General features: G+C 48.5%; 1 protein-coding gene across 1 annotated transcript in view; it reads left to right on the plus strand.

Annotated features, from left to right (window-relative positions):
• Positions 1 to 2274, plus strand: part of rps6kc1 (ribosomal protein S6 kinase polypeptide 1) — a 27165-nt gene extending 24891 nt beyond the window's left edge. The window contains exon 16 of the mRNA XM_083688488.1: positions 185 to 2274. Coding sequence (XP_083544614.1) covers positions 185 to 286 — 102 coding nt within the window. The 3' untranslated portion in view covers positions 287 to 2274. The remainder of the gene's footprint in view (positions 1 to 184) is intronic.
• Positions 2275 to 13387: the final 11113 nt, after the last annotated feature.

The raw sequence follows: 13387 nt of genomic DNA on the forward strand, positions 1-13387 counted from the left end.
TTTGACTATACGACAGATATAAATTCAAGCTCTACATGACCTGTAGTCAAGGGTTGTCTTGAGGAATGTTGTCACCATGTTGTTTTGCCAATGTTGCGTTGCGCTATACAGGAACTGTGCAGTCAGACGTCATTTTATAGCGCTAACAAACATTGTTGTTTGTTTGTTTGTTTGTTTTCTGTAGCTTCTCCAGTTCAACCCGGTCGAGAGACTGGGGGCGGGGGTGGCAGGAGCGGAGGATATCAAATCACACCCCTTCTTCGCCAGAGTGGACTGGCCCAAATAAGCCAGATAAGCATCATGGGACTGTGGAGATCAGAGCTGCATGCTGTGGGTGGACTGTCTGGACCGAGCGGCCAAGAGACTACGCACACGCACACACACACACACACACACACAGGCACACACACACACAGGCACCTCATCACAAGCACCTGTACATCCTGACACAGGTATCCCTTGGCAACACTTGTGATATTCCACAATATCACAGTGATGTATCCATGGCAGCAGTCACCCAAGGCAACATGAGAGGTATCCTCTGGCAACAAATGAACTACAGACATTTATTTATTTTGACTATTGTCTCATTTGTCGAGGAGTTTGCCAAAGCATTTTTTTTTTTGTTAATCCGTTGGAAGAGGACATTTGTTTTGTATTCGTTTGTAGAGTAAAACTGGAAGACACTTATGGGTGCAAAAAACCCAACAAGCCCTTGGCTCACGACGGGTGGTGGTTCACAAATGGCAATGTCACTTTGATGATTTCTTTCTCTGCTCGAAGCGTTGAGCAAAACTACATTACTGAGCTACAACGATAACGTCTGACAGATATGGTCTTAGGGAGATTTTACGGTCCATATCCTTTTTTTAATCCATACACACAAATACACACGCCCAGCCACCTATTCCTAAAACCTAAGAACACACATGTGCAATATGGTGTGTGAGAGAGATGTGTGCAGCACGGTCCCTATTCCTTGAAGTTGCACAGTGCACTCACTCGCTGTGTCAAACAGACGCCAACGGGCAGCGCTCTTGAACGAGGCCCCTTTGACAGACTACGAAGATACATGGAAGTCTATGTAATGAGTGAGGAAGTACTTTTGTATGGAAATGAGGTTAAGATGCACTGACGTAGAAATGTATTGTCTAGCTATAACATATTGTCCCAACAACAACAACAATATATTGTCCAACAACAACAACAACAACAATATATTGTCCAACAATATACTGCCAACTCCATTTTGTGCCAACCAACCCTAGGCAGACCGTAAAGGAAGCTGAGTAGTTGGATCATGCTTTACAGGGAGCTACATTTTTTTTCCTTCAATTTTCAGATCTGTTTAAATGCAATGGTTGAACGATCGTTGAATGAAGGATACATATCGGTTGAGAAACGATTTTGGGAGTTCGAAATGTGTGTTTTGGTTTGTTACCCAGGGAAACCCACTGGACTGTTTCGATCACAGTGATCTTCGCTGCATTTGAGAAGAATATATTATATATCATATTTAATGAAGAGACCAAGAGCTATCGAAGAATAAATCATTGATGTTTATGCATTTATCTCGTCATGTCCATTGTCATGTAAAAACAACCCCTTCATGTATGTTGTGATGAAGTTTAGATTCAGGATGTTCAACTCATACTCATATACTCAGATCATATACACTCACTGCCCCAAACCCAATAGAATCTTTGTTGATTATGACTCAAGCATTCCCATTGGATCACACACGACAGACCCCGCCCACTGACTAAGCTGAAAGAGGTGCGCTTGATTGGTTGCTATCTCTCGAGGACTAATAGAATAGTGCCTCCTCTCCTGGCGTTAAATTCAGATGTTACATATGCGGTGATCAACTCTTCCCCAAATGAATTGCTTTTCCACGTTCATCCATGATATTGCCCCACTGAATGCTGCCTCCCATAGGGTGATATGACCATCACAGTTACTACCTGGTTCACTCACTGACTAACAGATCAATATTATATGTCAGTTTATATCTCAGTCCTCTAACAGACACTACCAGTGGGAGGTTTTGTATCAGGGGAGGCTGGTGGAGGTAGAAATCAGAGGACCGGCTCATTGTAATGCATGGAACTGAATGAGGATTCATTCCATTCCATACATTGCAGTTAGTCCGTCCTCCAATTTCTACCTCCACCAGCCTCCCCTGTTTTGTATGTTTCCTACTGTACAGAAGTTATACTCTCTACACACATGTACTGGTGTCTATACTCTGGAATTACAGCTCAATAAATGAAAACCTGGATGATCAATAGTGGAAATCTTCTGTGTGATTTTTTTTTCAGCCTGTATGAATACAATTTAGTGTATGATTTGAGTGTGTGTATGTTGGTAGCTAGTAGAGTTGTGTGTATGCAGTATCTTTGATCAAGGTCGACATGCCATTATATGTTTGTCTTGTCTTTTTGTGTGTGTGTGTGTGTGTGTGTCTTCTAAGGCTACAGCCCCTCTCTTTGATCAGTAGGAGTGATGACACTCCTAAAGACCTGCTGTCCCTCCTGCTGAGTGTCACCCTGACCCTGATAGGAGCCCACACACACACACACAGAACATTTACCTCAAAGGATAACATACACACATACACACATGCTACAAAGGAATACACAGACCCACAGGTATAGAGTTGTTAGCATTGCCAAAGTGTGTCCCTGTGTGTCAGCCCCAGTGACTCCAGGTCCCGACTCTGCCTTGGTGAGAACTGATTAGCAGTTGAGATAAAGACCTGTCCCTCATTAGACACACTCTGGGTGACAGGTTCACACTAGCTTACTGTAGGCACCTGTCAATCTAACTGTGTGTGTGAGTGTGTGAGAGAGAGAGAGTGTGAGTGGTGGTAGGGGGTGTTTTCCGCTTTACATAAAAGCCTTCATGAAATGCATGTACATTTGCTCTTTTCCTGTCAGGGAAATATGCCACCAAGAGCATGTTCAAGTCTGAGAGGATTGAGCCTCCTAGCTGTTCTACAGTGTCACCTCACTGTATATTGTAGTGTCTATGGTATATCACTCTATTGTTTCACTCTGAGTCTAAGTTTTGACTGGTTTGAAAGTGAAACTCCTGTGTTTGTTGTACAGTATTATGCATTGTCCTGCCCTTGGATAATGCTATCAGAACTCAAAACCTCCTTGCCTTGGGAACAATGGCTCCTCACACACAAAGGACCCTGTGTGTGTGTGTGTGTGTGTGTGTGTGTGTGTGTGTGTGTGTGTGTGTGTGTGTGTGTGTGTGTGTGTGTGTGCCAGCCACAGGGAAGGAGTCATCTGGTCAGGGGCTAGATTAAGAGGACATGCCAAGGACTCCCATGATGCAACACAACACGGCCCAAGAGCGCCACCACCAAGACCTGCAGGGTGGAGATCAACCTCTGACCCCCAGTAGTTTTCTGTACCCCTCATCCTCTCATCTCTCTTTGTCTCTCTCTCTCCTTCCCTTTCCCAATCTGGCATTTCTCTTCCTCTCTCTTTGTACATACCTCACTCCTCTCTCTCTTTATCTCTCTTTCACACACACACACACACACACACACACACACACACACACACACACACACACACACACACATGCAAGCAGCCAAATGGCCTGCCCTCTGCTTCATATTGCTGGTGGTCAGGTTTTGTTTTTGTCTTTGACGATTTGACTTTCCTCCACAAAGCGCAGGAGGACTCCCATAGCCCAAAGTTAGATGTGTACACACACACACACACACACACACAAACACACACACACACACACACACACACCGAGAGCTGAAGAGTTTCCGCTACGGGACCCCGGGCATCATCTCCAGCTTCTGTCAGAGCCATGATGTCATAATAAAGAGACACAAAGCCTCTTTATCCCCCCCCCCCTCCCTCCCTCCCTCCCTCCCCGCCCCTCCCCTTCCCACACACACACACACAAACAAACACACCAAACCACCTGACTGAGGTCCATGGTCCAGCGAGGTGGGCGGCAGGGGGAACTGGAGGAGGCACGGCTGGGTCTCCACAGGACTAGAGAAGGGTTAGAAGGGTTGGAATGGAGGGCCGCACCAAGTCCTGCCGTCGCCAGTCCTCTACCATCACACTCTTCTGCTCCTTTAAACAATGACAACACGTTGTGGTTAAGACTCCCAGCTAGCATTTTGCTCCTGAACCCAGATCTAAGATCAGATAACATGACCCCAATTTGTATGATTAAAAAGCACTTAGGGCCAACGTCATCATCCGCTGGGGACTGGGACCTCACCCCACATGACATTAGCACATTAGCCCTGCGGCCTCTGCTTGGCATTCAGCACTCTTTTCCCGCAAAGACAATCTCACAAGGTCTCAGGGAGGTCGCAGGACACATTGGAGGTCACTGAGGTCACTCTCAGTAGCAACAAAGACTGATTGAGTGCACAGCAGGGTTTATTTGTGAACGTATACGACTTATGGACCTTTGGTACCTAGTTGCTGCAAAAGTTCTTCAAGTGACCTTAACTAGAAAGACGCTTTTGATCTCTCTTGATGGGCATGAGTTCAATATACATGTGGGAACATTCAGTGTTGTGGCGTATCTCACAGACTCTATTCTAGTGTACACACGCTCACATAGGCCCTCTTTACTTGACAGTGAAAGTGTATTTACTTTGTTTGGGAGAGAGAGAGAGAGAGAGAGAGCGAGATAGAGAAAGAGAGTCGGAGAGATACTAAGCCTAGGAGGTATCTCAACTCACTTCAAACAAAGGGGACGTGCAGTGAAATGTCCTCCAACAATTCCAGGTAGACGGCACATTTAGTTCTTTCCTCTCTATTTCTCTCCCTCTATATTTATTCTACCTCACCTTCTGTGTCAGGTCGGATTTGGAGGACTTTTATATAACAGTATCTCCAACGGGTGAGTCATATGGAACGGGTTTAGATGTTAAGGAAGTCTCAACTGGCACCCAAAAGACGTGTCACAAGTAATCTCTCCCCCCTGTAGACCTGGGGTGTCTCCTTTCGTTGTTGTGCTGGTGCGGGTGATGAGTGTGGATTAGCTGCAGTGGGCCCAGGCATGCCGTTAGCGCCCCGCGTAACATAGCATTAGCTTCCCAGTCATCTCGACGGGCCTGCGCTGTCTCAACCGCTAGCTCACGCTCCACCGCACACACCTTCTGTGGCTCCGCACCGCTCGTTAGCCAGCCCTCCCTCCCTCTCTCCCTCCTCCTCCTCCCCCTTCTCCTCTCTTTATCCTTTCTCTCTTTCTCTCTCTCTTTCTCTCTCTCTCTCTCTCTTTCTCTCTCTCTCTCTCTATCCTTTCCGTTCCGTCTCGCTCCGGGCCCAGGGCTGAGAAGGCCGCAGCAGGGGCCCGTGTTAGCGCCTCCCCCCCCCCCCTCCCCTCTCGTGTCATTGTCACTGGGCATGGCTGGGAGGCACGGGTCCTTGACTGAGAGAGAGAGAGAGGGAAAGGGAGGGAGTTGGGAAGGAGAGAGGGAAGGAGGGAGGGAGATAGGGAGGGAGGGAGATAGGGAGGGAGGGAGGGAGGGAGAGAGAGAGTGCCATCAGATCACTTTCCCCTCCCCTTGTCTTGAGCTGTCGGCGCGCCGCAGGCTTCCTGGAGGGGAAAGTGACGCCTGTTAAGGAGACGTTCCCAGGAACGCTGGCCTGGGACCTCCCGAGCCGCTAATCTGTGATTCTCAGAGGGGAAGTCTTCCTGGCGATGAGGAGCATTCTGTCACCGCGCCGCCGGAGAGCCAGACGACATCTCGCACATACTGGGGGATTGACAGTTGGGGGGGGGGGGGGGGGGGGGGTGGGGGGGGGAGGGAAGGAGGGAAGGGCATGAGTGAGAGACAAACTCAAACAGGGAATGGGAGGAGAGGAGGGGAGGGGGGGAAGGGGAAAGGGGGAGGTTAGGGAGGCTGGCGACATCTCTCAAATACTGGGGAGGGAGAGAGCGGGAAGGAGGGAGGAAGAAGAGGGTGTCTGGGGTGGCGGCGGGGGGTGGTGAGGTTAGAGAACCTGGTGAGGTGGGGGTGAGAGAGGGATGAGACAGGGGGGACGCTCGAGGGACCTTGGGGAGATAAGGGGGGGGGGGGAGCATCGGTAAGATGGGCATGTAAGGCGGGGGGGGGCGCGTTGCGTCTGAGGGCGAGGGGGGGTGAGGGGTGGGGGTTAGAGGTGGTCGCGAGGGGGCTCTGGCGGGAGTGTGGAGGCTCCTCAGAGCCCTGGCACCTTATGGCATGGCCTGGAGTGAAACAGATGCTGCCAGCCTTGAGTAGGGCACAGATGAGACCGTTTAGAGGCGAGGACGTGCCTTGTCTTACCGAGGAGGCTGTGTGTGTGTGTGTGTGTGTGTGTGTGTGCGTGTGTGTGTGCGTGCGTGTGTGTGTGTGCGTGTGTTTGATGATAATGCCCTTCAAAGGGGAGAGATGGCTCAATGAATCGCTGAAGTATGAAGCTGTCGTGAGCCTCACTTCCCTCTGAAAATGTATTTGTTCCTGTCAGAGTATGGAATAGGACGACAAGGGAAGAGAGGTGTTAGGTGAATGCCCTTTCTTGTTGAGGTCAGATGGTTTGTTGAGGTGAGATGGTTTGTTAAGGTGAGATGGTTTGTTGAGGTGAGATGGTTTGTTGAGGTGAGATGGTTTGTTGAGGTGAGATGATTCGTTAAGGTAAGATGATTTGTTAAGGTGAGATGGTTTGTCGAGGTGAGATGGTTTGTTAAGGTGAGATGGTTTGTTAAGGTGAGATGGTTTGTTAAGGTGAGATGGTTTGTTGAGGTCAGATGGTTTGTTGAGGTCAGATGGTTTGTTGCGGTGAGATGGTTTGTTAAGGTGAGATGGTTTGTCTGTGTTTTTTGAAGGACGGTTACTGTACCTTAGCCAATTTGACGTGGAGAAGAGATGTGGTGAGGAGACAAAGGATGTGAGATATTATAAACGCTGGCTTCATGTTTATCTCATCCTGCGTAGGTGGAAGATGCCAGGGAGAGTAGGAGTGGAAGCACCAAGCAGTCCATCACACACACACACCACTCTCACACCCTGCTAGCGAAACCACACTTTAGTGTAAGTGATAATATCCTCCCTTACTTATCTCCCTCTCTCCGGCTTGAGTGAGCTGCTGAGGTGGTGTGTGTGAGAGACAGAGAGAGAGAGAGAGATAGTGTGTGTGTGTGTGTGTGTGTGTGTGTGTGTGTGTGTGTGTGTGTGTGTGTGTGTGCATGCGCGCGTGTGCGTGCGTGTACTCACATTAGCCTTTTTCCATTAAAGCAATTTCGCCGCCCATTGTATTCCTGAAGAGGACCTGGGAAGTCACTAATGGTGCCTCACACACACACACACACACACACACACACACACACATGCACACACACAGACACACACACACAAACACACCTCTCGGTGTGCTATCATCACCTGTCGCCTGATTGCTGTAAAACACACACATTAGCATAGAATGAGACGCATTATCACTCCTGATTATGGTTTGCTAAGAGCTTTTCTACAAAAAAAGACCTCACACCTTTCCTCAACAATGCCTCGTGTTACTGAGATAAATGCTCCTGCTCCTGAAAGCCTGTCCCACGACGGCAAAAAAGATGTGGATCCCAGAGACTCTCTGTGATGATTTGAACAGGGGTTATTCACGTTAATTTCAGCTAATTTGTGTTGTATCAATACTGATACTAATACTATTGTGCTGATACCGGCGTATGTAGAGGTCATTGGATTTGCTGATTAATTTTGTTGACATTTTGCATGTGACCAGAATAAACAAGGGAGGACTATAAACAGACCAATTATTATCAAAAGAGGAATTCTTACAAAATGTAAGCATAGAATATATTTAGACACGCACACGCACACGCACACACACACCACTCACACGCATGCACACACACGCACACACACACACGCACACACACCACTCACACGCACACACACGCACACACACCACTCACGCACGCACACACACACCACTCACACGCACGCACACACACACACACACACCACTCACACACATACACACACACACACACACACACACACACACACACACACACACACACCACTCACAATGACAGAGGTGACAGTGGGAGGTTGCACAGGTGGCTGGCTCTTCCCTGTCTTGATGAGCACAGGAAGTGTCGGCCGTGTAAGGCGGACGTGCCGGACACATGCTAAGGTCAAAGGTCACCGCCCTCTCCTCTCTGCCATGTTGTCTTAAGACCCGGGTGCCTAATGAGGTCTTGTTACATCCGACATCCCTCGCTTGTTAAAGGGGTGGAGGAGGAACAAGAGGAAGGAGGGAAGAGGCTGTCATTGACTAATCTAGTCTTTTTTTTGTTTTTACACTTCCATCTCGTGGAGGAGATCAGGCCAGGGCTCCTTCCTCTTGTAGCCCAGCAGGGTCACTGGGCAGTGGGCTTGGTGAGGCTCAGGAGGTGGGGTGGGTCTGGATCATCCTGAGGCAATGAACACAACAAGAACATGGGGGTGTTTCTCTGCCAGTACTCTGAGTCACAGGAACTTGTGTAACACAGTTTGCCAGCTTTGATTACTCACTGGTTCACCCCCTTGTACTAAATTTACCTCTGTATCTGTTCGAAGCCTCCTTGAAAAATTAAGAAGACAGCGGAGGTGCAAAGAAAAAATATTGCAGACGAGAGGCAAAACAAAAAAACTGCGGAAGATTATTTAGCCTGCAGAAACGTAGAGATAGATAGATAGATAGATAGATAGATAGATAGAAAAATAGAGAGGGTGAAGAGAAAGAAAGAAAGACTGAGAGAACCAGAGGAAGAAAGAGAGAGGGAGGGAGAAAGAGAGAGGGAGGGAGGGAGGGAGAGACAGAGAGCGAAAGAAAGAGACAGAGAACCAGAGAAGAGAGAGAGCCAGAGAAGAGAGAGAGAGAGCCAGAGAAGAGAGAGAGAGAGAGAGAGAGAGAGAGAGACAGAGACAGAGACAGACAGAGAGAATAAGGGTGAGAGAGTTCTGGAACTCCTTCGAACTAAATGGGTTTGTTTCCCCACCTGTCACCCCACACACACGTTCACACAGAGGTCTTAGATAATGACATAATCGTCCGCGAGCACAGAGCCATGCAATTAGGGAAGATGAGTTGTGTTCCGATCCATGTCCCTCCACCATTTATTTCCATCATTGTAATGTACTACTGCTGATGACCTGTACTCACACAATTAACAGGCAACCGGCAGGACTGCCCTCAGAAAAGGACCTGCTGTCACTGCGCAGAAGTGTGTGGATCTTTTCTGTTTTTTTCTTTTCGTTTTTTTGTCCTGCTTGCTCATTCCCTTTATTCATTTCTTCGACCCGATGCGTAAATGGCTGGAGGTAGTTGCAGTAACTACAGTTACAGAAACTCCTCCAGTAGCTTCGGTTTCAGTCTCTCTCTCTCTCTCTCTCTCTCTCTCTCTCTCACACACACACCCTACTTTCTACTTTTCCTACTCTCTCTTTTCTCTTCATCTGCCTCTTCATCTATTTCTGTTTCTCTCTCTCTTTGAATACAGTACTCCCCCCCCTCTCTCTCTCTCTCTCTCTTTAACCCTCTTCTTCCTTCTCTGTGTCTCTGCCTGATCTTTAGAGAATAGGTTGTTGATTCTGGTCCGGGCCTTGGCTCCTGGTCCCTGGTCTTGGCCAGGGTTTGATCACTCTCTGATTGGATCAGGGCTTTTGTGATGGCTGATGGGACAGATTTAAGCCAAGTGGCACACACTGAGCGCTCTCTCCGTGCTGGGCAGATGGACGGCGAGTGAAAGAGCTGTGATTTGTCATTGTGTCCCAGCGTCTTTAGGGGTGCGTTGTGCGTCTCATACCCCCAGAGCAGATCCTCCGTCCAAAAGCTCTATTCACGAATCAGTGGTGATCGTGCTCTCCGAGTCCAAATGAAACGTTTATCCAATACCTCATCCCCGGGCTGAACCAGAACTGGGTCCCGCAGAGCTTGGAGCTAAGTAAAGAAAAGGAGAAATACCTTTTTATTTAATTTATTTTCTTAATTATGTTTTTAGGGCATTTCTGGTTTTATTGGGATAGAGACAGTAGAGATTGACAGGAAGGATAGGAGAGAGAGGAGGGATGACATGCAAGACGTTTCGAGGGTCGGAATCGAACCGGGAACCTTGCGGTTATGTGGTTATGCGCTTATTAGTGTGCTACGCCACTAAGTGCCCCCGAAATACCTTCTTATTTTTATGAGAAAAAAAAAATCTTCAGTTTTTATTGGACAGAGACAGTAGAGAAAGACAGGGTATGTCAGTAGGGGATGTGCTGGATTCAAACCTGTGCCGACATGGGCATATGTGTGCACTGTAGGCCGTGGTGCTAGACCCCTGGACCACCCCAGGCCACACACCTTCTTAGTTTTAGTAACATGTGCTACTGCTTTATCATAACGTACCGTTGAAACATCAGTTCGGTTACAGCTGCAGTATGCCCGGCTGTTGATGATGATGATGCTAGAGTGAGATTTGGGCAGAAACAGCTGTAGAAATGTCAATCTTTTTAAAATATTCCCAAACCCGATTAGTAGGAACGTAAAAGGGTTAAACGATTGAGTGGAACAGTTCACAAATCATGGTTAACCTCTTGCCACTCAAGTAACCCCTTGTCCTCTTTCCGATCTGAATCCGTATAGGATTTTCGCCATGGGTGTGTGTTACATAGCTGCTGCCACGCTATGTGTGTGTGTGTGTGTGTGTGTGTGTGTGTGTGTGTGTGTGTGTGTGTGTGTGTGCGTGCGTGCATGTTTGGGTTTGTTTGCCGATTACCGCAGATTACTTACACCCATGTAAAAACAGGAATTAGTTCCTAATAAGAAGTGCTTAAGGCCTAAAAACGTCAAAGATAATCATTAGGCAAAGGGGAACATCTCCCTGTGTCACGCAAGCCTAGTCTCTCCATCGCACATTTTAAATGACTAAATACCCCTCCTTTCCTCCACCTCTCCCTCCACACCCCCTCCCCACCCCCCCTGCCCCCCCACCCCGTCCAAAAATCCCCAAACTGAGCCCTCTGTCGCGGTGCTTAACGGCTCCTCTGATCTGGACATTAGCAAGGGGGCTTTGCAGTTTTATTTCAGGGGAAAAAACTGTGCGAAAGGGTTTCAGCCCCCAAAGCCTGCCATGTGTGAGTAGGGCCAGGAAGGGTGGACAAAATCCACCCCCCCCCTCCCTCCCCACACACCCCCTCCCCCTCCCCCCAACCCGTCTAGGACTTGTTTAGAGAGAACCTCCCAACCTTTTGTCTTCTGTACCGAGAGGCGGAGCGAGAGAGCGAACGCGAGAGCAAGAGCGTCAGCCTGGCGTCCGCCCGGCGCTGTACGTTGGGGCTCTGTGATCTACTTAGAAGAGCCGTGGCAGACCCGGCCAGCAGAAGGCAGATAGATGCCTGGGCACGCTGGCCTCGGACCAGACGCCCTGTTAAAGCTGTCGCTACGGCTAATCTCTAATCTGGAGATTTACTCTCTCTTTCTCTTTCTCTCTCCCCCCCCCCCCTCCTCCCCCTCTCCCCCCCCTCTCTCTGTTTCTCCATATATGTAAATGGAGCAATCTGTGAGTATTTCAAAAATGCATTTATCCCAAAATATGTTATTAAAAAAAGCCAACCACCCCCCCACCCTCCACCCTCCACCCTCCACCCCCCACCCTCCACCCCGACATTTTAGCAGATGATTGGACACATAATGCACAATCAACCAGACAAGACGGCTGATTTTAGTGTTGAATGCTGGACTCCCGCTCTCTTGGAGTTGGACCACTCTCAAATTCCTTGGTTGAGATGTTAGCATTAGCCACAATAGCTGTTAGCCATTAGCAATGAGCCAGCACCAACTGCATCCGGCATCCGGTCCTGGATGCTTTTTTTTCTGGACCAAGGCCCAGCCCAAAGAGTCGAGCCCAGATCTTCCAGATTGAGTATTTCATTCTAACCAGGCAAGCGAACAGGAAAGTGTGGTGAATGTTAAGAAACAAAATGGCTGCCGCAAATCCCTCAGGTGGGTGTGACATATTGTTAGTGGATGGGGCCACAGGAATGAAACGCTGTGACCTGGTGAAACAGGATACATGAATACGATACATCATTATTAGCGTTGATTGTCTTTATTGGAACTGTGCCCTTATGTTCATAATTTGATACACTTTTGGAAAAAAAAAGAACAGTATAAATGGTTTCGCTGTAGCCTAGTATCAACAAGCGTTTCCCTCACAAGCGCTCTCAAAAAGGCAGGCTTGAATCTTGCATGATGAAGACATGATGTGTCATAATAATTAGGAGGGAGGACAAAAGGACCCGCTGTTTAGCATGCAAATTTATGCGGCCCCCAGCGTTTTCAGATGAGGCAGAATTCTAACACTTTCCCTTTTTTTTTCTTCTTTTTTCGTCCAACTCGTTTCAATTCATCTTCATCGCCGCTCCATCGAAGGCTGGCAAATATTCAGTGACCCTAATGTAGAACAGGTCAAGAGAGGAAGGGCCTCACCTTACGCCAACCCTCTCCCTTTCCCTTCGCACTATCCCCCCCAAAAACAATGCCCCCCCCCCCCCCCCCCCCCCATTCCCACTCCCCCATACTTAGGCCCTCACTGCAATTACGTCCAATCACAGGGCCTCAATAGGAAGCGACCGGGGCTTGTTTGTTCCTCGGTGGTCATTAAGAGGGGGGCGAAGAAAGGAATTAATGACTTAATTGAGGAGGAGAAAAGGGAAAAATCACACAGACTCTGGGAGCTGGGGGAGAGTATGAATGGGGCGCCTGGAACGCTCCTGGAGCAGGGGATTGTGGGATTGCTGAAGTGTGTCAAGATTTTGGTCGTCCTCCAGAGCAGATGGCGGCTCTGCGTTCGCGTACCATCCATTCTCGTCTTTGTCAACCAGGCCCGGGTTCTTTTGTTCTTCCTCATTGCTTTGATGCGAAAGTTCATAGAGGGAGAGAAAAAAAAAAAAAAAAAAACACACACACACACACACCACACACACAAAACTGAAATGTTTGTCCGGTTTACTCCAGAGTAACAGTCTCAACTTCTTTCTCCCCTCCCCCCCCCTCCCCTCCCCTCCCCTCCCCTCCCCTCTCCTCTCCTCTCCTCTCCTCTCCTCCCCTCCCCTCCGCTCACTCTCTCTCTCTCTCTCTCTCTCTCACTCTCCTGCCCTCTCTCTTTCTCTCTTTTCAAAAGTTTGACAAAATCAAAAAAGGGGATGCTGTCTCCAGCGTTGGGGTGCTCTAGCCAGGCTTGGCGCATTCGTATTCATTCTTCTCTAATGTGGCAGTGTCCTCCTATTGCCAAGCCTGCCCCTCAAGCTCCAGCACCGGCTGATTATTGTGGATAAACATGCAGGGAAGAGAATCACTCATTTCAACACTCCATACCAACAGAG

This window comes from Argentina silus, assembly GCF_951799395.1.
Source record: "Argentina silus genome assembly, chromosome: 17".
Lineage (NCBI taxonomy): Eukaryota > Metazoa > Chordata > Actinopteri > Argentiniformes > Argentinidae > Argentina > Argentina silus.